This window comes from Rhamphochromis longiceps, linkage group LG16 (assembly GCF_057381845.1).
Source record: "Rhamphochromis longiceps isolate RC_006_pf linkage group LG16, R_longiceps_female_GT1.1, whole genome shotgun sequence".
NCBI classification, from domain to species: Eukaryota; Metazoa; Chordata; class Actinopteri; order Cichliformes; family Cichlidae; genus Rhamphochromis; species Rhamphochromis longiceps.
In genome coordinates, this window is record NC_140572.1 from 2,503,086 (window position 1) to 2,526,850 (window position 23,765).

The 23,765-nt window shown below is 42.0% G+C and overlaps 1 protein-coding gene across 7 annotated transcripts; it reads left to right on the forward strand.

The window, feature by feature from the left end:
- Positions 1-3,035: 3,035 nt before the first annotated feature.
- ttll4 (tubulin tyrosine ligase-like family, member 4) lies at positions 3,036-22,320 on the forward strand. Of its 7 annotated transcripts, XM_085383798.1 has the most exons (22): positions 3,043-3,352; positions 4,194-5,239; positions 6,165-6,354; positions 6,436-6,627; positions 8,577-8,727; positions 8,806-8,876; positions 9,019-9,073; positions 11,895-12,013; positions 15,104-15,214; positions 15,521-15,597; positions 15,684-15,878; positions 17,879-17,961; positions 18,048-18,176; positions 18,266-18,388; positions 18,716-18,814; positions 19,294-19,428; positions 19,510-19,647; positions 19,737-19,833; positions 20,099-20,309; positions 21,349-21,416; positions 21,506-21,576; positions 21,697-22,320. In XM_085383798.1, the coding sequence occupies exons 2-22, from the start codon at positions 4,724-4,726 to the stop codon at positions 21,848-21,850; spliced, it is 2,985 nt and encodes a 994-aa protein (XP_085239924.1). In that variant the 5' UTR covers positions 3,043-3,352; positions 4,194-4,723; the 3' UTR covers positions 21,851-22,320. The 7 variants fall into 7 exon arrangements, with proteins under 7 accessions (XP_085239925.1, XP_085239920.1, XP_085239924.1 ...); XM_085383794.1 differs by having other exon boundaries at positions 3,040-3,193; positions 6,165-6,627; XM_085383793.1 differs by having other exon boundaries at positions 6,165-6,627.
- Positions 22,321-23,765: the final 1,445 nt, after the last annotated feature.

Genomic DNA, 23,765 nt, shown 5'->3' on the forward strand with positions numbered 1-23,765 from the left:
CTCACAAGTGTTAGCTTTATTTTGATGCCAAGATTGTTTACACAGAGTTTGTAATCGCAGAGAAATACTTCATTCATTTTGGGCATGTCATTTTAATGCTCAATCATCCAGGTAAGTAAATCTCCAAAAGTTGATTCTGTTCATCTGGACGTAGCGTTTTGTGGGAGAAACGTTTCGTCATCATCAGGTGACGTCTTCAGTCTCAGCTGACTGCAGGTTTCAATCTTATAAACAGGACATTTGCATAATGACTGAAACCAGCCCACTGAAGCAACAATGGGCTGGGAGGGCAGTTCCTTAATCTTAATTATGCAAATTCTCATGACCAATGATCAACAACCACTGATCAATGTCCATGAGTCCCATTCACAGAGAGTTGGGGAATGGCTGCAATCACAGCATTGTAAGATGGGGACAGATGTACCCTTAGGCCCCCTCCTTGATTCAGAGATGGTCTTTCCCTTGGTCCACCCAAGGATCGGGTCCCCCGACACAAACAGAGTAACATAGTGTACGCTGTTAAGTGCCAGGAGGATTGCCAGGATTTATACATCGGGGAAACCAAACAACCTCTGACTAAGAGGATGGCACAACACAGAAGAGCCACCTCGTCAGGCCAGGACTCTGCAGTCTATTCACACCTACAGGCCAGTGGACACTCTTTCAAGGATGAGGATGTTCACATCCTGGACAGGGAGGGACGCTGGTTTGAATGCAGCCATTTACGTGAAAAGGGAAAGACCATCTCGGAATCGAGGAGGGGGCCTAAGGGTACATCTGTCACCATCTTACAATGCTGTGATTGCAGACATTCCCCAACTCTCTGTGAATGTCAGGGCTCTGTGTGCGGGCAGGCGGAGAGGAGGATCCAAGCGCAGGACTCGAACACAGAATTATAAATCAGAACCTCAGCTTTTATTGCTGACATGAAAACCAGCCGTGAATACAGAAACCAAAGAAACACACAGGCATAATCTGAGGGTACGATGCGACACCAAGCATTGGAAAACACAGGGCTTAAATACACAGGGTAGTAATGAGGGAATGGGCAACAGAAGGGAGACACAGCTGGGGGAGATCAGGGCTAACGAGACGGGGGAGCTAAGCTGCACACACTAACATAAGACAAAGACTTTCACAATAAGACAGGAAACAAGAATTACTAAACCAGATGCAGACATGAGACTGAGAGACAGACTAGACACTGAACAGAAACTGTAATACACATGAGAACCCAAAACCTAAGAACTGATCCCTCACCAAGAATAACAGAAACAGATCTATAATGATAATAATAAACAAAGCACCAGAACATCAGAAAACAATCCATAATGCAAAAATAAACCAAAACATAATAAACTCAAAATACTGGGTCCAACGGACCCAGAACCGTGACAGTGAATGGGACTCATGGACACTGATCAGTGGGTTTTGATCAGTGATTGCTGATCAATGGTCATGAGAATTTGCATAATTAAGATTAAGGACCTGACCTCCCAGCCCATTGTTCCTCAGTGGGCTGGTTTCAGTCATTATGCAGATGTCCTGTTTATAAGATTGAAACCTGCAGTCAGTTGAGACTGAAGACGTCACCTGATGATGACGAAACGTTTCTCCCACAAAACGCTACGTCCAGATGAACAGATTCAACTTTTGGAGATGTAATTTTAATGCATACAAATTATTGAGTAGCATTTTGTCTTTGAATTCAGACACCCGAGCCCTAATCAGTGTTGGGATATTATTGTGGTAACGAGCACGGTAACTAGTTATTATGCCAAAATCAGGGACGCGTTACTCGTTACTGGGATTTAGATAGGCTCGTTACTCGTTACTTCGTGTGGTGGCTATCGCGGAGCTTCCACAGATTCAGTAACATTAGCAAGTGGTGGAGGCCAGCAGGTGGATGAGAGAAAGGGGAGGCAGGAGGAGAAACCCGAAGTGGCCGCCCGTCCGAGTGTCAGGTGAACTGAACTTCAGGTAAGAAGTTATGACCTGCAGTCTATCTGGGTCAGATATAAACCAAGTTTAGGTGGAGTTCATTTTCGTTAGGCTAGAATCATGGCGGTGGTCAACGACGGTCCAGGCGTGGGATTTCTCTCGTGGAAATATGCACATTATTTTTTCCTTTGGTAGGTGGCACAGTGCACTTGTGGCAAGTAAGCAAGCTAGAAGACTGGCACTCTTGCTGGGTATCCAGTTAGCAACACATTAACAAGAGAAGTCTGAGTAAAACCAAAGTTACTTTACCTAGTAACTAGTTACTTTGAAAGTAACGAGTAACTTGAAGTAACTGAGTTACTTTTGATGAAAGTAACTAGTAATGTAACTAAGTTACTAATTTAAAGTAACTTACCCAACACTGGTCCTAATACACACCCAGGCCAGAGGATTTGTTTTCCCACTGAGATTTGACGTGTTTGTTAACATTATTTTAGCGGCGTTCATTCGGACTGCAGCAGATACTGAAACCTTATAATGAGGAGATATACGTGCTTTAGGAATGCATTCAAAATATTTTTAAAAACAATAAAGTGATAGTGAAAGTTTGGAGAGTCGGGGAGATAGTACCTTCGTTTGACACCCTACCTCTCGTTACTTTGCTGTGTTAGTATCATGTTAGAACACAATATATGGTGAATTTATTTTATTTATTTATTTATTTATTTATTTGAAAGAAAACACCTAAAAGGAAACTGGGAGAGATTAAAATAAAGTTTAATCTAGGAATTGTTACGCAAAGGATTTCATCAGATTCATGTAATCTGTTTGGTGTCGAAGCAAATAAACGTTTCTTTCGTTCCCTGTGCCCACTAAGATCTGAACCAGATTCTCTTGGCAACAGTTACTAGGGACTGTAGCGCGGGATCCGCACTATGAAGTGACGTATCTTTACCAGGTGGTGGCAGTAACGCTCCGCCAAAAACCTCTACGAAGAAGAAGTCCTGCTCTAGGGTTTGTTTGTACGGCCCACACTCAACACCAATTGGTGGCGGTAAGCAAAACATTTCGCTGTTTGCCAACCGCCAATAAATACTGATAAAGAGAAGAAGAAGAAGTCCTGCTCTCTTATTGGTTCAATAGACGATCTTCGGTCACGCTGATGTATCATTTGGATTTTTAAGCTCAGCGGTGCAACATGCATCCTATCGTTCGACTAGGAACACCAGCTTTAGTCATTACATGAGACAAAGTAGGTACGAACATAGAATAACAAGATTCCTATGAGTTCATAAAAGTATTTTATCCTCCGGGCAGTTCTTAGAGCACATGACGACAGTTTAGCAGTTTAATTGAATCGGTCTGGGTTGCTAAGCTAACACGAAGTGAACATTGTAGCGGTAAACTGAAGGTAGGTTAGTTAAACTGGCTTTATGTATGGCTACCCCACAGGGTGGGTGCATTGTTTCTATGGAAACTCAGTTTCGCGTCAGCCAACACCATTTTATCACTTAACGTAATCAAACTAGACTTATAAGTAGGCTAATGTGAAGCTAAACTGAAGCGGCATGTCAGCTCACACGTGAATTCTCCACGCTTTCTCTGACAGTCGTCACTATGACAAAAGTCAGCAGCGACAGCCGTGAATATGGGACGTTATAGTTTACTTCAAGCTAGCCAACTCCCCACGTTCGGTCTTGCTGATCTATAGGACATCGCCACAGTGTTCTATATGCCCTTAATATTACCTGAAGCATGTTAGCCGTAGTACACGTTACGTAAAGGCACCCAAAATTAAAAATGCATACGGAATACAACAATCTGCCCCCATTATGGCTGGGCTATGTGTTCAACGGCCGTCATCTCAAATATAACATATAATTGGAACACAATCTGACAGAAAATATGGGGGAAAACCCAAAACAAAAACAACTGCAATTAAGTGAGTTAACCACCAACACAGATATATTCTTCCAGTCACCCAATGCTATTCTTCAAAGATTAAACCATAAAGATGCAATATTTCTAAGTAGTTTAATCTCAATCTAAAACTTGTTCTGTAATTTAAGCAACCTAAAATGTTCACAACCCAGTTTTTCAGTGATACAAAAATTTGGATTACCTGTGACATTGTATGTGCCTACTGCAGTAAAATGGCTTGAATATGTGCAAATACTAAGTGATGATAATATGAAAGGATTTTCATAATAATTAATAATATCTGACTGTGCTTTTTTCTCTTGTGCTTACAGTATTAGGGCTGAGAGTGGACAGTTTCATTTCCTGTAACGTGACTGAGGATGATATGATGGCTGTGGGGGATCCCATTCTCCTGTCAAGTCCTGATACCTTAGTGTGAATAATCTGGTGCAGCCACATTTCTTCCTGCAGCAGTATATGAGAAAATGACGGAAAAACACCTCCTGATGAACCAGAGACTTAAGATTCATCTTGAATTACGTATACTTCACACCTGAAAACATCTAAACCTGCAGCACAACCACAAGTCAATGTTTTCCTGCTTACCTCCAGCCCAGATGAGAGGCCCAGACATTTGCCATGGAAGTAGTGGTTACTGTTGGTCTGGCTTTATCAAGAACTGGTTATCTGTTTAGTTGGAGTTGACCTTGAAAATCACCAACTTTGGGTCAGCAAGAGGAGGAGGAGCTTTCAGCCATTCATTTATTAGTTTTCTCAACTGTCAAATTGTTTACTGTGATCACCCAAAACTCTGCCACAAAACCAGCCTTTAGAAATAAGGACGACATCGCTGGTTTTTACCATGCCAACCAACCAGTCCTCCCCCTGGGGTGGAGGGAAGCTTGTGGCTTGTTCTAGTGCAGATCATCCCAACACCACAACCCCTGTAAGTGCACAAGCCAAGACAGTTAGAGTCACAAAAGTGCCTTATAGTTATGTCTCCTTTGAGCTATCCAGGAAGAATGACCAAGCCAAGTCACCGGTGGTTGCTGTTTGTGAAAAAGGCGATGGCACCTTCACCGCTGTGTCAGATGGAATTCTAACCCCAAACAAACTGCTGGTACCAGGGCTGAAGCAGACTGGCTGCAGCCTAACACAGGCCAGTAACAAGATGGAAAACCAGGTTGGCCTTAATGTCCAGCTGCCAGATACCATGCCAAAATCTACATCGTCTGAGAGCTCTCAGTCTGCAAACATTTCAGCAGTGGAGAGTCATCAGGCTGCCACAGGCGATGCACTTATGGGACTGGGGGCAGTGTCTCATCAAGATCTGCTGATTATAGGGAAGCAGGCTTCCCAGCACACCAAGAAGCTGACGGTGAGTGCTTTTCCAGCACTGATCATTTCTAGGAATGTTTTGGGTTGCAACCAATTGCTCAGGCCATTGTTTAAACGACTGTGTAGTCTACAGCTGCCTTTATATTTTAGCATGTCCTCTGACAGAACCTCTGAACAGCTGTATAGCACTGTAAAACATGGATATGGTTATCAGCAGAGTTTCCTGTGCAATGGCTGCATGTTTGTGGGTAAAGCCCATTTGGAACACGCTTTGTCCTGTACATTGTATTCTGTGGAGAGTTGTGTGTTGTACAAGTTGTATGTTGGGTCTTTTAATAATTTTGAAGGTATTTAAATATATTTTGTATACAAAAGTATTTTTGAGTGGGCTGATGGAAAGAACTCATTTTGCAGCTGGAAGTGAAGTTGAGTTATCAGTAGTGAGCAATAACTTGTACACTGTAGATAATAATTAAATGCAGGTGTAATAATAATTACCATGATTTAAAAATCATTTTAGCCACGTCTAAGCTCACTTGACTGGGATTTAATATGTGGCACACTTCAACTAATGTAATTCAAGGAATCAATAATTCCATTATTTGATATGTTCTTGCACTAAAACAAGATTCCTGTTGTGAATAATATGTTCCAGATTTTAGACGTTTAAAGTTGTTATGATGCTTAATGCTCGAACTCACGAAAGCCAACTTTTATTTCTACTTTTCCACACAGTGCTTGTTGTAGGTGCAGCCACAACAACCATCATGGTTTGTTTTTCCATAAATATGTTTGACATGTTCAAGTCTAGTGATTTAAACCAATCATTGTGTAGGGCTGTATTAGGGATCAGTAAAAGCAAATAGTTCATTATAGGCAAAACCGTAATTTAGCCACCTTCAGAAATATACCTATAATTTTAGGTTTATGCAAGTCTGTCTGATATTGTTTTGTTTTCTCCGCAGTGTGAGGCTGCAGACTGTTTCTCTTTGCCACCCGTGCCTGACATGTGCCTTAGTCTTTGTCAACATCAGGGGCCAGCTGTGGAGAAGGATGCTTCCAGCCTCGACAGCACAAACGCTGAGATGAGAAGCACAGGAGGAGAAGCAAAACCTACACAGAGGAGTTATTCAATCCCACCAGCAGCAAAATACGGTCAGACACACAACAGCAGCACAACTTTGTTTGACATTTCTTTTGACTGTCAGCTCCTTGTGAAAGGTGTTCCTCTCACAGTTTTAGGAGCAACTGCAATCACCAAGTCCCAAAAAAGAGCATCACTAGATCTAACCAAGCAGATCCCATGTAGTGTGCTGGGAAGAACCCAGCCCACATGCAAACGTATCAGTTCCTTTCCAAACAGTCCCACGCCACCTTTGAAATGTGCCAGTGACTCAGAAAAGCCACCTCCACCAGACGCTGCTGCAGGTAATCAGAACTTTTTGTTTGCTTGTGCTACACCCATATTAATGGAACCCAGGACGTGGAGATTGTCTGGGTATAGATATGAATATGAGATAACAAACTAATTTAAAGGTACAGTTGTTTTTTGAGTTTTATTAATAGAACAGCAAAGAGTATTGTACTCATAAATGGTAAGATCAACTGCATCTTCCAGCTAATTGACTGATTTTCATAAACTTTAATTAATCCATTGAACACTCATATGAGCAGGCACCGGTTTGTGGGAGATGGAGGATGGTTTGGACCTCAGACTGTGGAGATATGGAGTTGGCATTGGTTGCAAAATCTCTGTGCATTGAGATTTTTCCCCAGTGGTGACAAGCCTTATTTTTTCCAGTGAGGTAGATGTCACTCCACACCGTCACGCTGCTAAGGCTGTTGTTACCCTGTTGATGCAGCAATCAGCTTAGCGTTCTCCACGTCTTCTCTGCACAATGAACTCTATGATCTAACTGCACTAGACCCAATCTGAACATAATGTTTCTCCGTATGTTAGGATTTCAGTGCACATATTGCAGCACAGCAGTGCAGATGGGCCTGGCAGTGAAGTGCAGTTAAATCAGCTAGCTATGGTTGTCGAGAAGCTGATTCTGAAAGTTTCCTTGAAAGGACATTTTTCCATCAAAGGTTGTTGTGAGTTTGTTTGTTAAAATGGTTTTATTCTGGCAGAAAGAGCAAGTAAAATAAACTAAAGGTCTGGAGGCCGGGCAAAAAAGATGGAAGCAGTCTGAGCCGGCCATGCAATAGGCTGTAGGAACATCTTTTCTCCCGTAATGGAAAAGTTAAACTAGCAAACAAAGCTGCGAAACAAAGTGTCTTTGAATGGCAAAGATGCAGAAATGTGTGCGTATAGTACAGAGCCATGGCTCAGTGTCTAAATAAGCATTTATAATTCTAAACTGGTTTGAGTTGCTGCTCAATACAGACAAGCCAAGGAGCTGACCTCCCAGCCCATTGTTCATCAGTGGGCTAGTTTTAGTCATTGTGCAGATGTCCTGTTTATAAGGTTGGAAACCTGCAGTCAGCTGAGACAGTCACCTGGATGATGACAACTCGTTTCTCCCACTGATGCTACGCCCAGATGAACAGAATCAACCTTTGGGAAGCCCAAGCAAAATGTTGGACTTTTAACTCTGTGTCTGGGATCCTTATACAAGTCAACACAGCAGCATAGGTCGTGTTTTACACAGGCTGTCTTTGGTTAATACAAAGGGTTAGGGTTGACACTGCTAGCATAACGGACAGGCTTTTGACGGAGCTCCCACACAAACGCAAAGCAGGAGATGAAGCATCACTGAATATGTTTCCAAACCAACTTCATTTTGAGCCAAACACTAGAAAATATGGTGAGGCAGACCTTCCCTTTGGCTTCACCTGCACAAGTGTGGAGGTAGGTCTCCCTGCAGGATTGGGTTTCCCTGCGTCGGGAGCAGCGCTGGGCTGTTCAAATCACGGGCAAACAGAATCCCACATTCTTGATTTTTAGTTCACAAACACTTCTTATAAAGACTAACTACTCCTGACATGTTGGAGATGTTTTGGGGGGGGGGGGGATTTTTCTTCTAAAACAAAGGGGGGCCTAGCAAAAAAAGTTTGGGAACCACTGGGTTAATATGTTTCCACCCACTGTTCTTTGTTTCAAATGTTGCAAAAAAAAAAGTCACAAATTTTTAAAAACACATACTCGGTCAACCGTACCCAGCATTATGAGTCTTTAGATATATTTTCATTCTCAATAATTGAATATCCTTATTAAAACAAAGGAGGCCTTTTTATTTATTTATTCATTTGTTTGTATGTTTTTCTTTTAATTTAAAGATTTTTAATGGGCCCCAGTTTTGTATTTACAGTACTGTGTAGTTATGTAGCACAATCCTGTAGTTCACATGCAGATGTTTCCTCCTGTCCTGCAGGAGCCTTGGTGGGCTCAATGACCAATCAGATTTCAGCCATTCGCCTCACAAGACAGGGACAGCCAGCCTCCACATCAGATTTCTTTCCATCCCTTTCCTCTCCTTCACCGACACAGGAATCCCTGCTTGAAGAGACTCCCCCTCCGCCTGGGTGAGAATCAGCTACATCACATTTCAGGTTTCCCTCCTTCACATCTTTCCTTTAGTGATTACACTTGATTTTGCTCAGCCCAGAGCATGCTGCACAGGCGGATGTAGAAGAAGAGGAGCTGGCTGATGAGCTTGCCTGCAGTGATGACGGTGAGACGTTTAAGTAAACTCTATCATACTTGTGCTGTAGTTAATCAGCTGGTCAGTTTTTTGTTGATGATATTATGACATGTTGTATAATTATGTAATAATATAGTACTGATGAGAACATTGTTATTTGTTGTTGAGTCAGACAGCTCCTCCATCACTGGCACTTCATCCGGAGGGTGCATCACTCTCCCCTCCTGGTAAGACATGCAGTAACCATACACACACCATCACTGGTTTATTTACTGTGACCTTCATAGAACAAAAATTCTTCCAATTCCAAATATGGTTCTTTGTCAATTGAAAGGGAAGTAAAAGTAAAAAAACAACAAAAAACACGCAAACATGCTGCACAGGCACATTTACTTAAGCGATATTTAAAACCTAACATAAACACATTCTTCAGCACATCCTTTTTATCAGTGCGCTCACTTAAAATGTGAACCTGTTGCCACAAGCGTGGCAGCAGCATTGTGGTACAACACTGTAGACGTAGCAGTGGTGTCAGAACGAAGGCTCGTCTCATGTTTGCCAAAGCACATCTTGAGTTTTGGGAAAATATTCTGTGGACTGACAAGTTTGCATTCCTCATTACACCCATCTCATAAGAACACCATCATACCAACAGTCAGATATAGTGGTGGTCATGTGATGGTGTGTTGCTGCTCTGCTGCTTCAGGACCTGGAGGTCTTGCAGTAACTGATGAAACCATGAATTCTGCCCACTTTTGCTAGCCAGCCTTTGTGCTTGATCTCTGCACTTTTTGGTAGCGTGTTTATCAGCATTTATCAGAGTAAACAGGTGTTGTAATCCTCCTTGTGAGCCAGCCGTGACACTGGCATCCAGTGTAGTTACGTAGGAGGATAAAGATCCAAAACACCAGCTCTCTGAATCACTGAAGAAAATAAATAAATGCATCACAATAATGGTTTTGCAGTCAAAGTGTGTTCTTAAATCCAATTAGCACTTTTTATTTACTTGGGTTATCTTTGTCTAATATTACAATTTGTTTGATGATCTGAAACATGCAAGTGTGACAAGGATGCAAAAAAATAAAAGGAAAACTGATGACATAAATAAAATGTAAGCACCAAAACAGTCTATGCAAGTTTTTCCTGAGAAACTTTAAGTAATAATTTATTTAATACTAGTTTATCAACAGTAATGATTGCTTTTATCTCATCTGCTGACACAATTTTGTCATTTATAAAATGAAACTGAATTAGAAGAATCCCCGGTAGAAATGATTCCTCTTCTGCTTAAAGCCGTCCTTCACCACCTAGTCTAAAGAAACTGTCCAAACTCCAGCCTCCTCTCCTAACTGGAATACCTGAAGTAGAGGAGACGAGAGCAGATTCCAGACGGGTTGTTGCAGAAATCCTGTTAATTCCGAAGTATTTCAACTTTTTCCTGCAGCTGGCTGTTACTGATTTATTAAGAGTCGCAACATTAGTGGCTGTAGCTCCAGCACCTGCTTCCCATGTTATGCTGCTCCGCCACAGCAGTTATTTGGGACACATATGAGACTGTATACCACCACAATTACAGCAGTTCCAGTACTTCAGTAACCTGTGCTTTTACTCTGACCTTCAGCTAGCTTTTTTACCATTTTCCATACCATACCAGCTTTATTTATAAAGCACTTTACCCACTTTAATTTCCATCAGAAACCTTTAAAGATTTGAACGTTCCTTTCAGGGCCTGGTGCTTTCTGATTGTTCTCCTAAAGTAGTGTCAAATGTCCCTCTGTCCATCAGAGCTTGTGAACTCTTTCAGTTCAAAGGGGCAGACAGCTGGAGAGTGGTGGAAAGGTCTGCAGCATTGTGCATCATATTGTTATCCTCTGTTATGGCGTGAACAGTAGAACTGCCTACCAAAGACTAGGAACTGATTCTCTGTAAAACCACTCTGGATCAGGACTGCTATTGTCACATTTGTTCCTTTTAACCCATCCAGCTGATTGGTTTGTGTTGATCTAAATAGACTGGCACTCTAAATAAAATAACACCCCTCCCTGAAAGCTAAAGCTCCCGTCAAGCTTACCTGTCATCACTGGAAGAAGATCTCTGCTTCCTATGACTGTCATGTGAGTGTTCTGGCATGTTTGTCTGATCAGGTTGACTGTTTATCATTTAACTTGTCATTTTGAACTAGGGCTGTTCGATACAACGATATATATCGGATGACGATATAAAAACATCGTTTCATTTTACGCTATCGTTTGTTTCGTGGTGTCGCAAAATAAACTGTTTACAGCAATATTTTTCATGTTCTGATGTCACTGTAGTTATTATTAATTTCTTAAAGTTCTCTCTTTCTCTTATATTTAATATCACCACACTACGGACGGACAAGCGCCTGTTTTTATGCGTTGTCGTTAGCAACAACGGCGGTAACACCACGGCGTGTCCGCTTGTTTATTTTTCACATAAACCTTTCACAATAAAGCTCAAGATCCTGTTGAGACTTTTCAAAATAAACTGAATCACGTGAAAGATGCAGATTATTTACGGATGAGAAGCAAAAAAGAGCCGCCAGGTGCTAAAAAATAAACCTTAGACTAAAACGTTAGAACAGGCTTCTCCCCGCAGCACACCGTGTAAGAAATACTCACAAAGGAAACGGCGCCGTTACAACTTCTGTCTAAAAATGTATCGTTTCATGCATCGTTAAAACACTCGACTCACCTACACGACACCCAGCTGGAAACACTTCACCTGCCCGAGATTCACAGACTTTACAGAAAATGTTACATTTGTGTGATTTATATCGTTATCGGACGATAGATGTCTTATATCGGGATATGAGATTTTGGTCATATCGCACAGCCCTATTTTGAACCGCCTTTGAAATACTGTCCTATGAGATGGTGTATTTGCTTGCTCTCTATGAGCAGAGGAGACTTGACATTACAACTGTGAACCAGATGCCAGCGTCTCGTAGTTAGAAGTTGGCAAACGTAACTCTAACCATGAGATGTGGGCATAGGGATGATGTTCATTACTTTGTCTTTCTGTCAGCATCGAGGAGCCAATGTCGTTGGAACCAGGAGACAGTCAAGAGGAGCAACCAGCACTAGTTCCCAGTCTGTTTCCCCGTATCCCTCCGACCCTCTACTTCAGCACCGCCAATGAGAAAGGTCAGAGTTGTAACTGTAATATAAGAAGTTTACTATCACAGATCATTCAGTTATTTATGTGTCTCTGCAACACCCTGTAACTTCTTGATTTATATCTTTACAACACGTCCACATGATCTCATTTATGGCTTTTTTCATTTTGGGGTCACCAAACGTTTGGTTCCACAGCCTCAGTCGCTGCCGGGGCTAAAACAGCATGGAAAATAGCTGAATCGTTTAGATATGTTTAAGAAGTATTTTTAGACTCCACTGTTACTGCGTTGCAGATATTTACAATGCTTGTTTGTCTAAAAAATGTTTGCTCTTAGCTGGAAGATTGCACTTCTGGTTAATTTACCACTGAATTTGCACTGAATCGGTCTAATTTGTGACTTGTTAGCTAATCAAAAAGTAGTCGAAAAAGTTTAACCCAGATGAATATTTATTTATTTATATATATATATATAATTTTTTTTTATTTTTTTTTATTTTTTTTAAAAGACCTATTTGAAGACTGTAATCACATTTTTTTTCAATAATCAAATTTGTGGCACTTTATGCTGTGTTTAACATGATATACACACAACATCAGATCAGCCTCTGAAGTCATGTTAGCAGTGAGAGCTTTTCTGTCATGTTAACATCCACACACCTGTACAGAATGCACACGACCCCTCGACAGATGCTGACCTTCTGTGTCAGCTGACAAACCGGGAACATCAGTGGTTTGAGCAGCTGTCACCTGTTAGTTATGTTACTAGGTTTGTGTCCATTTGCATAACTATTTTCCAGCACAGAGTGAGGGACACCTACGCAGTCGTACTTGCATGCAGCTCTCATAAAAACCAGCAGCACATAGCTTTGGATGGCACTGTGCATAGGTCAGATGCTGATGGGTGAATTCAGGCCTGGAACAGAAAAGGAGCTTAGAAAACAGGATGAGAAGGAAAGAGTGGCTGCACTGTTCAGCGCTTTGTTTGTCATAACACGTGTCTGAAGTCCCAACATCAGCACGAGCAGGAGAAGCCCACAGACATGTTGTTAGTGACTCTGTCCCCTGGTGACCGTAAACTGCTACAACACGTGAAGATCGGTCTGCAAAGCTGGCTGTGTGCTGGAGGACCAACCATGCTCCAGCCTTTACAGTCCATCAAGCTTTTTTACAACTTCAGTAAGAGGGACACAGACAAGCCACCCAAATCCACACACCACCTGAACTATGCTGTCTGTCATTCATACCTACAGCCATGCAACACCACCAGAAACCAACCAGTATTGCCAAGAAAGAAACTTTGAAAGATCTGCATTAGTTTCTCCATACTTGTAGGTTGCTGGTTAGTGTGACCGATACCACAAGTCTTTATGGTGTGGTTGTAACAGAGCACTCCAGACAAGTGCATAATACCAGCAGTCTCCAAAGTAGGGCTGCCACAAACGATTATTTTGATAGTCGACTAATCAGATCATCATCCATTGGACGTAAAACGTACAGCTGCTTGCACCAGCAGCATCTGCTCTTATATAACGATCATTAGCTTACAGCTCGATGTGTTTAAGGTATGTGCTAACTAACAATAAAGACAAGATGATAGTTTGCAGATTTGCAGATTGTCTCGGTGGAGTTTAATAAACTCGGCCGTCTGCTCCTTCATATGTAAAATATAACAGGACACTGGAGTAAACTCCCAACCATCTCACACTTCTGATGATCAGCTGTCTGCTTGACGTTTATTCAGCTGTGTAAAAACTAGAACTTTAATCTCAGCCAAACAGATTTACTCAGGAACAAATAAAACACTGGAAAAAGCCAAACAATCAAATGTTTAAGTTATCTGAGTGACTTATGTATCATGTTTAACCTGAGTAGCCAAAGACCACAGGGGTTTGAAAATGATGTTCCAGGAGTTCGCTGCTCTTGCCGGCTCTAGTGACCCTTGACCTCCCTGTCTGCTATCGAGCTGGTGGGTAACGGATGTCTCTGAAAACGTTGGAGCACTTTTGGAAAAATGTGATTACTTGATGAACCGAGCAGATATTTGAAGTTTACACAGCTACAGTCTCACCTGAAAATATCTTAAACGTTTATTTTGTGACCCAGAAAGATTAATAAGAGTGATATTAAAACTAAGCAGCTGCTGCCATTGTTGGAAACTGGAATTGGCAGGGCCGCGCTATGAATTCTGGGATATGGTGGGTCACGAAGGATACACCCGACCCATCCTCCAGATCTGGGGAAAAGGAGGACGCATTTGACAGCCGAATTTGGACAGGCTTCGTCGCGTCACTGTAATCGGCCTTCAAATGCGGCCTCAGGACGATGCGGCCCCTGAATTTGGACAGAAGGCGTTTAACGGCAGCTGGCATCCTTCTTAGATGCAGTGCTGCCACCTTCTGTTTCAGTCCCTTACTACACTCTTAAATCCTACTGCAGGATCTTACAAAGCTTCAAACGACGCGTCGACTGTTAAAATAGTCGTGGCTACTTCAGAGCCTACATTAATGCTGCTGGGTAAGATAAAACCCATGACAGAGGTTTACTCATCAATCAAACGTGGTGCATTGTTACAAGAGTAATATTCAGTGATCTGTAGATTTCTGGTCTATCACAGTATGTAGACCATTGTATGTGCCCAGAAAACTCCAGCATACATCTGTAGAGCCCACCCTCAGATAATGAGGATAACCCAGGCAGAGAACAATCCTCTGGGGGGCGCTCTCACTTAGTTTGAGCTCTCTCTGCAGTAGAGTAGCACTTCCTGTTCCTCTCAGAACAAACAGAGCACACTCTCCTGCCTCTGTACCCTCTTAACAGAGAAAACTATTTCCTGTCTGATCATTTCCTGATAACATTTACAATAATTGATTACACAGCAGTGGGGAGTGGACTTTATCACAGTAGATGTCTTTCTGAAAGCGCTGTAACTAAGTTTAAGAATATAATCCACCCACTGTTATTATCTTCAATGCCCTGTACCAACACAGAGCAGAGCAGCTGCCTGAACGTGTTGATTATTATGTTAATATTTTCACTTCTTCACTGTATACACCTCTGGATACTGTATTTTACAGCATGTGTTACCTGTTAAAAGAATGAATCGGTGTTCTTTGCAGTGGAACTGCTTCCTGCAGAGCAAAGGCGACTGTTAAAATGGAAGATGAGCACCGTAACTCCTAATATTGTCAAGCAAACCATCGGCAGATCACACTTCAGAGTCACAAAGAGTAAGTTGTTACATGTCGCTACATGTCACACACAGATATTGCTGAAACTGGTTCTTTGAAAGTCTCTGGGATTAGCTGTGACAAGATTGCTTTTTTCTAAAACGATTTGTGTACAGTTAAAAAGCAGTTTTTCCTTCCCACTGTCGCTGAGTGCTTGCTCATAGGGGTCATATGATTGTTGAGGTTAGTGTATATCTATGGGGGCAACAAAAACATTAGATGGTGAAGAATTTCAGTCTAATATTTAAAGGCTAAGATAAAAAGGTAACTCCTGACCCTGGCTGATAAACACTTGTTGTCACATAGAAAGCCATGACTGGCTGGGCTGCTGGGGACACCACATGAAGTCACCTGGCTTCAAAGCTCTTGGAGAACACCAGAAGGTCAGCACCTGCACATGGACTACTCTTGATAGTACGCTGAGAAAGTCCAGATTTTGACTGTACTTTTGTGTATTTGTGTGTCCCAGCTGAACCATTTTCCAGGAACATTTCAGATTGGGAGAAAGGACCGGCTGTGGAGGAACCTATCCAAGATGCAAGTCCGCTTCGGCAAACAAGAGTTCAGTTTTTTCCCCCAGACCTTTGTTCTTCCTCAAGACATCAAGCTGCTCCGCAAAGCCTGGGAGGAAGGGGGCACCAAACAAAAATGGATCATCAAACCTGTACGTTCAGGTCATAGAGTGTAACTTTATCAGAGGTGGAAAGAGTACTAAAATATTTTACTCAAGTAAAAGTACTATTACTTTGCTGAAATTTTACTCAAGTACAAGTAAAATTACCTGTCTAAAAATGTACTCAAGTAAAAGTAAAAAGTAGCTCATTTAAAATTTACTCAGAGTAAAAGTTACATAGTTACTTTTTTGTCAGCAGGAGGACAGCCTCTTCTGAGTAGTGCGAAACAGACAATGGGATAAATCTCAAAGTAGTTGTTTTTTAATTAAAAGAAAAACTTTACAAATTAAAGCGCAGTGGCAGTTAAACTGCAAGTCTACACATCAAAATGGATAATGGTCACCAAACCAACCAATTCTTTTACATGAGAATGTGTTCTAATGTCAAATAAGAGAACAAGTACTGAATTGAGCTGTACGGCAGCTGCTATAAAAATGTGTTTTCATTTTTTATACTTGGCCCTGCTCTGTTAATTTTGAGGAGCAATTCAATTCAATAAAACTTTATTGATCCTGAAGGTTGACCCCGAAGGAAATTGGGTTAAGGATGCCGACCTTTGCCAGCACCGACTTACCCTCCGACCATACATACATTACACAAACATCACATGGGGAAGACGAGTCAGAGAGGTATAACAATGGAAAATGCACCACACGAGGAAAGATAAGGAGAAAAAAATAACTCCCCCCAGACTGAGCTCCAACAGGGAGATCAGTTTGAGAACAAAAAAATCACCTCTGCACATGTGTGAACAAATGTGGGTTAAGTAAGAAAGTAGCCGCTTCTGTCTTCTGTCTAATTTAACTATTTTTTTTAAAAAGAAATTATTATTATTAACAAACAGGAAAAATGTAAGTAAACTTACCTCTACATGCTTGCGCAGGTTTGATGTGAAATTTTTAAAAGCTGCTAAGTCGGTCTCTCTGGGCAAACACAGCTTGCACTGCATAATAAAGCTGCTGCCTTTCTTGCACTTGAAGCCAAAATGGTCCCTTAAATACGGCCAGGGGTTCACATCCGTTTCTTCGAGTTCAGGGTCAGCAGAATTCGACGGGGTTTCTTTTTTCGCTGGATCCATACTGCCGATGTCAGACTCCATCTTTATCCTGACCCAACGCTAATTTGTTCTACTACCCATCATTCCCTGCAGTATTTCCGAAGCGCAATGTTGTTGTTTTTTTTGTTTGTTCTTTTAATTTACTCAGTAACGGGTGTGATTGAAAATGTAGCGAAGTACAATACTTTTTAAAAAATATACTTAAGTAAAAGTAAAATTACCGACTTGAAAAATGACTTTAAAAAGTACAAATACACAAAAAAACTACTCAATTACAGTAACGCAAGTAAATGTAATTCTTTACTTTCCACCTTTGAATTTTATGTACTGAAAATCTGCAGGCACGTCTGTGATTGTAATAGACAGCACACTATCTGCCAGATTTACTTAGCAGGGATAGTAGCATAAAAAACATACACAGCACACATTCATGCAGGAGCTTCCAGTTCATTTCATCGACTAAAGGAAACTAGCTGCTCAGATGGAGCGAGTAATCTAATAACAGAAATTTCACTGTCTTTGTGGAAACAACAGTTCAGATGAACTTCCCATTACAGCTGAGATGGTTTGTTGTTGTGGAGGTGGAAGCAGCTGGTTTATTAAAGTCACAAACACCTACGGGGCAACAAACATGTGCAACAATACAACTGTCTGACGCACATTAGCTTTATTTCCTTAAGATAATTAAATATGTTATGTTATAGATTAGAAACTAGAGACAGGTTGAACTATGGAAAAAACAAAGTGTCATTGTACAGCTCTGTGTGTTGGCACTGTTAACACACAGAGGCTTCCTGTAGTCTGAGTAAAACCACTGTGTGGATCCACCTGCACATATTACACATGATTTGTATATGAATCGAGTAAAATGTGTTTTATTTATGTTTTAGTTTATTGTTATTACTTGTTTCCTCTCTTTTTTTTCTTCCATAGCCCGCATCAGCCAGAGGAATAGGCATTCAGGTTATTCACAAGTGGAGTCAGATGCCTCGTAAAAGACCTCTACTTGTTCAGAAGTGAGTAATCCTTTAATAGTTTAGAGCTCAGCAGCCTAAGTAACTCAGTGTTGCTGCATTAACATGCTCTAACTGGATGTTTGCAGGTATCTAGATAAGCCCTACCTCATCAGTGGGAACAAGTTTGACTTGCGGCTCTACGTCTATGTGACATCTTACAACCCACTCAGAGTCTACATGTTCTCAGACGGACTGGTTCGATTTGCTAGCTGCAAGTGAGTTTTCCACCACGTTGATCGTGCCACTTAATTTCACATGGGATGCATATGAATGAGATTCAGTTATCACCCCTCCATGCCTCTAGGTATTCGTCTTCCATGAAGACTCTGAGTAATAAGTTCATGCACCTGACCAACTACAGTGTCAACAAGAAGAACTCTGAGTACCAGACCAACAGTGATTACAAGGCCTGCCAGGGGCACAAATGGTAACACAGAGAATCGAGCTGAAGTGTGAATTGTAGAGAATGTGACCTTTTGACCTTTGGACACAGATGTAGGCGGCTTTTCAATGCTGTGCCAGGCTTTTTTGTCTGAGCTCTCCTCGCTGCACAGCATACGCCGTGTTGTTAAGCTTTTTTGAATGAGCCCGTTTCTACTCCTCGTCCGTTCTCTGGCTGTAGCGTTTTGGACCAGTGGACAGCTTATCAAGGGGCTTTTAGTATAACCTGATAAGGAAATGCAACAGTGTAGTGTAGAATGTCTTTGCTGTTTCTGTATGTATGACTTGGGAGGATATTACTTTGTGTTTTCAGGGCTCTGAAGGCCTTGTGGCAGTACCTCGGGTCAAAGGGAGTCAATACCACCCTGATATGGGAGAAGATTAAAGACATCGTGATCAAAACTATCATAGCGTAAGTTTGCCTGCTCAGTGACTGGCTGCAGAGATCAGTTTGTTTGTATTATATCTTTTAGCTAAAACCATCTGCATCCGTAAACTACTCGTGCAACAGACAGACTCGCAGACAGATTCCCACCCATTGTTTAACTGTTCGAGCTCAAAGGTTCTTTTCCCAGTTTTGATTGCTTCACAGCTGAGTCCCTATCTAGAGTAAATATTGGTATTTGATTTGAATCTTTGTTTTTATTTTTATAGCCTGTGATATTTCTTTAGATGTGTATTTCAATGCAGAAATTGTGATATCTTTCCACTGAGGAACATGTCCTTAAAAATGCTCTAAAAGGTGCTAACCTCACAAACATGCTGCACCTTTAAAGCTAAAAAGGTTGTTAAAAGAAAAGACCCCTGTATGTATTTCTGAAGATTAAACTGTGCATTAGGACAAGGATTAAGATGCTGAAATCAGCTTCCTCCCTCCCGTGTCGTGGCCAGGTCAGAGCCGTATGTTAACAGCCTGATGAAGCTGCACGTTCGGACACCTTACAGCTGCCACGAGCTGTTTGGCTTCGACATCCTGCTGGACGAGAATCTCAAACCCTGGATTCTAGAAGTGAACATATCGCCTAGGTAACAAATGCCCACATTAAAATAACACATTTCTTTAAAAAAAAAAAGTTACCTTTAACTACATCTGTAACTCTGATCCAGCCTTCACTCCAACACGGGGCTCGATGTTTCCATAAAGGGTCAGATGATCAAAGATCTCCTGAACTTGGCTGGCTTTCGTATTCCTTCAAGAGAAGATGTGGTTACCCCCTGCAGCAGTGCATCCAGCTCCACCAGCAGGTAACAATAAGACACTACCCCTCTGGGTTTTTAGCTGCAGCCTCAGAAATGACCTCGTCATGAACATGCGTGCACTTGTTTGTTTGTAGTTTGTGCGCAGGGAATGGAGAGAGGCCCAAAGTGGATCTGTCTGCTGATGAGAAGGTCAAAAGAGCCTTTTATCTGAAACAGGGTGAAGCTAACCGGGTACACACACACACACACACACACACACACACACACACACACACACACACACACACACACACACACACACACACACACACACACACAGGTTTACACAGTGACTTTAATAGTTTAACAGGAAACGTAAGTGCATACAGCTACAGGTTTTTTGGTTATTATTATTTATTAATTGGTTGCTTGTGGTGGAAACAAGCACTGGTTTCATTGTTAGCAATAACACAAAGAAGCAGTTATGACCTTGTGCCCTTCATTTTCTCTCTCTCAGGACTTGATGCACACGGTGTTGGATGTTTTGACTCCAGAGGAAATCCGGGTTCTGGCAGAGAGTGAAGATGAGCTGAACCGTCGAGGAGAGTTCGAGCGCGTTTTCCCATCACCATCATCATCTCGCTACCTTCGCTTCTTTGAGTGTCCAAGATACCTCAACATCTTACTGGATGAGTGGGAGCAGAAGTACTGGAACAACAGGGCGAAATGTATGTGCACTGCTGCTTTGAAATAAGATAACGGTCACCTGACTGATGTTAACTTTTCTTTTAGGTTTTGCAGTTCTTGATAACTGTAACTTTATCAAAACACTGTCAGATTCTGTAGTTTTCTCTGATCCCTTTCCCCATTTGGAACAGGATTGATATGTTTAGCTGTCTGTCTGAGTGATGTCCAAAAATGAAGCAGGCAGTATAGATATTTGGGAGAAAACGCCCACCCCCTTAGAGCCTGCGTCTGCTTCCAGACCACCGAAGAAACAACCATAAATCAGTAACTATTTCAGCATCTTCCACATCTGCACCAAAGAGTAAATCAGTGAAATGTGGATTGTTAAACATCAGGTCATGAGCTAATAATTGATGAACCTCACAGAAACCTGGTGATAGCAGGATGATTATGTCGGATTACATGAATCTATATCCCACAGTATTTGTCTTTCTAAAGTGCTGTAACTAAGTTTAAGGATATAATTCACCCACTGTTATCCTCTTCAATGCGCTGTACCATCACAGCACAGAAACAGCTTTAGTGAAGGTTACAGATGATCTTCTTATGGCCTCTGACAGTGGACTCACCTCTGTGCTTGTCCTGCTGGACCTAAACACGCAAATCAGTCCGTGCATGATTGCATTGCTCCGCCCATCAAATGGTCTGTGCATATATCGCCTATCGTCGGTTATTGGACTGATGAATTTTTACATATCACCCATCCCTCGTGTGTATGGTGGTAAAAACCATTCTGGCAAAATGAACTAATAATAACATCAAACAAACATAGAAAAAGTATTGCAGCTCATGCGACTCATGATTGTTATCTGTTATTTCTGATTTATTTATTTTAAGCTGTCGGTACTCCAGTGGGCTGGGGGGCACTAACCTTGTAGTATGGTTTGTTCATCTCCTGCTGGTCCATGTGCAACTTCACTGTTATGTATTCAGCTGGACTGCTGTGACTTTGGCGTGTAGCCACAGAGGGAAGGGAAAACAGTGAAACTGCAGCTCAGGTTTGCTTTGTCTTACGTGCAGGTATCAGCCTACTGAGACCTCTCTGCCAGCAAGGAGTCCATCTGGGAACCAGTGACCCTGCTCACATGGTGAGAAACTGCAGAACAATGAAAGGAAAACATAAAACTAGAAGAGAAAGTGGCTCCTTTAAAATGCTGAAATCAGTCTGTCTTTGTAGTGGTGTAAGTACAGCTACAGCTCCAGGTTTGAACACAACAGACAGGACGTGGTTAGCCCTTCCAGAGCCAGGTACAGGGTTTATTCCAGTAATACACCTATCATATGGAAGTTAGAGTAATAAAGGATGTGGGTTTATTGCACACCGGTCTCTAAGTGAACTCTGCTGCCCTCTCCTGTGTTGTCCTTCAGGGTGGTGGTCAGCCATCAGCTCTGGTCTCAACGCAACAGCAGTATTGACGAGGATCACCAGCAGTGCCTGGATCACCAGCAGTGCCTCGGCCCGGCCTCACCCACAGCCTGCTGTCCCAGCAGTCGGCCTAACTCTGATGATCTGATTTCCTAACCCAGAATACACTGAAAGCTCAGGGTCTGTTTCTTCCCATCCTCTAACCAGTGCTGTCATTTAGCCCTCACCAATCACCAGAAACAGCAAACAAACTGTTGGAGGGAGGGAGTGGATTTTTAGGGTTTAACCCCCTATTTTGTCTCGTTTTAAACTAAAGATTAATAATATATCATTTGTTAAGCATCTCGAAGGTGAGGTGATGAGTAATGGCACAGCACTGTAATTCTTGTGTCTTTAAAAATGACTGTTGGTTTTTAAAAAGAGTCACAAACATCTGTGTGGGACTGGGAGCTGTTTGTGTGTCACTGCTAACTTTGGGGGTTTCTCTGGGTGAAGGTGTTACCTGGTGTTTGACAGAATCTTGTTCTGATGATAGTGACTTACAGGGTGCTTGATGATCAAATATTTACTAAATGGCCTATGATGTGCAAATTGATGGTATTAAAATTTGAGCAGTTTGACTTGAACTTGCAAAACGGACTGTCCTTTACACACAGTGTTTCATGGAGGCTGCCAAGTGCAAGTAAAGCACCAGAATCTAGGTAACAGGTAGAGATGGGTATTGTTTAGGTTTTATCCGATACCGGTGCCAAATCGGTACTTTTGAAATGGTGCCGGTGCTTAAACGGTGCTCGAACCGGTGCTTAAACAATGGAGAACACAAACTTTGTCTAAAAACCTCTCATGTTTTCATTTTTAGCAGTCTCTTTTTTTCTGCAAAATGATAAGGACCGTCCAGCCCCACACACGGGGCGATCCGCGCTAACTCACTAATGGAGATTTACCACACCCGCAGTAGATGTGCTCGGTGTGAGGTCTCGCAGCAAGCTGTCAAATATGGTGCATTTCTCGGCTTTTATCAAAACGCTATGCGTCACCAGGCGTTTCATCGGATTCGAGGTGTTACCTCCTTTGACAGTATCACAGTATCAGCTTAAAGCACTTGTTGCAGGCTGCTGAGTTTGCATCTTTTGCTGTGAAGTACAGCCAGACTTTGACCGCTTCGCTTTGGGCATTTTTACTCTGTAGCTCTGCTCTAAAAGAACGTACGTACCTGGGCCCGCCTACTATCCTCGGAAAGGTAAAATGATTGGCTGGAATCCAAAGTGTGTGACATCTCAGGGAAAAAAAGCACCGAAATGTGCGCTGCTTTTCGGTCTGGTTACTACCGTTTATGTCAGAACCACCAGTACCCATCCGTAGTAATAGGTAACCATAGCTTCTTTGAACACAGTGCATCTCCCAATACTTTGTGTTTCTATGAGTTACACTTGCATTGCTCTCTGTTAGATTCAAAGACTGTTTGTTCCCCCAAACACGGCGAGTGCAGTGTTAGACTGAGCCAAAGAGCCACAGTAAACATGAATGGGGTAAACTGGACAGAGCTGAGTTGTTGTTGGTAGGGAGTTCCTCATTTTCAGGAGAAAAAAAAGCTGCTGATGTTCTTTTAAGGTGATTTTGATTCAAGAATAAACTGATAAAAATGTTTTGGTACATCTTCTGTTAAAACTGAAAAATATCACAAGCAACGCTATTGCAACAGTGTTGTAGCTGCCAGATGTTTGTCACTACTGCATAATTATTTTCAGTTCTCTTCGTCATAGCAGGAACTTTAAAGGAGACGTGTTTGATTCTTGAACTGTACTTGGGAGACATCCTCTGCTGGGTGGCAGATGAACAAATTGATGTTGGCAGGAGAGAGAAGACGAATATGCCCAAAGTGCATTTTCTTACATTTAAGAAGCAGTTGAAGGTTCAAGTCCAAAAACGGCTGCCGTGTCTCTTTGCTGCCTCGGGAGATCCAAACGAACAAAAGCCCCACAGCCAGACGGTTCATGTTTTTTATTATGTGTGATAAACCTTCTCCACGGTACAGTGTGGGCAGTAAAAGACAAAACACAAATATGTGATG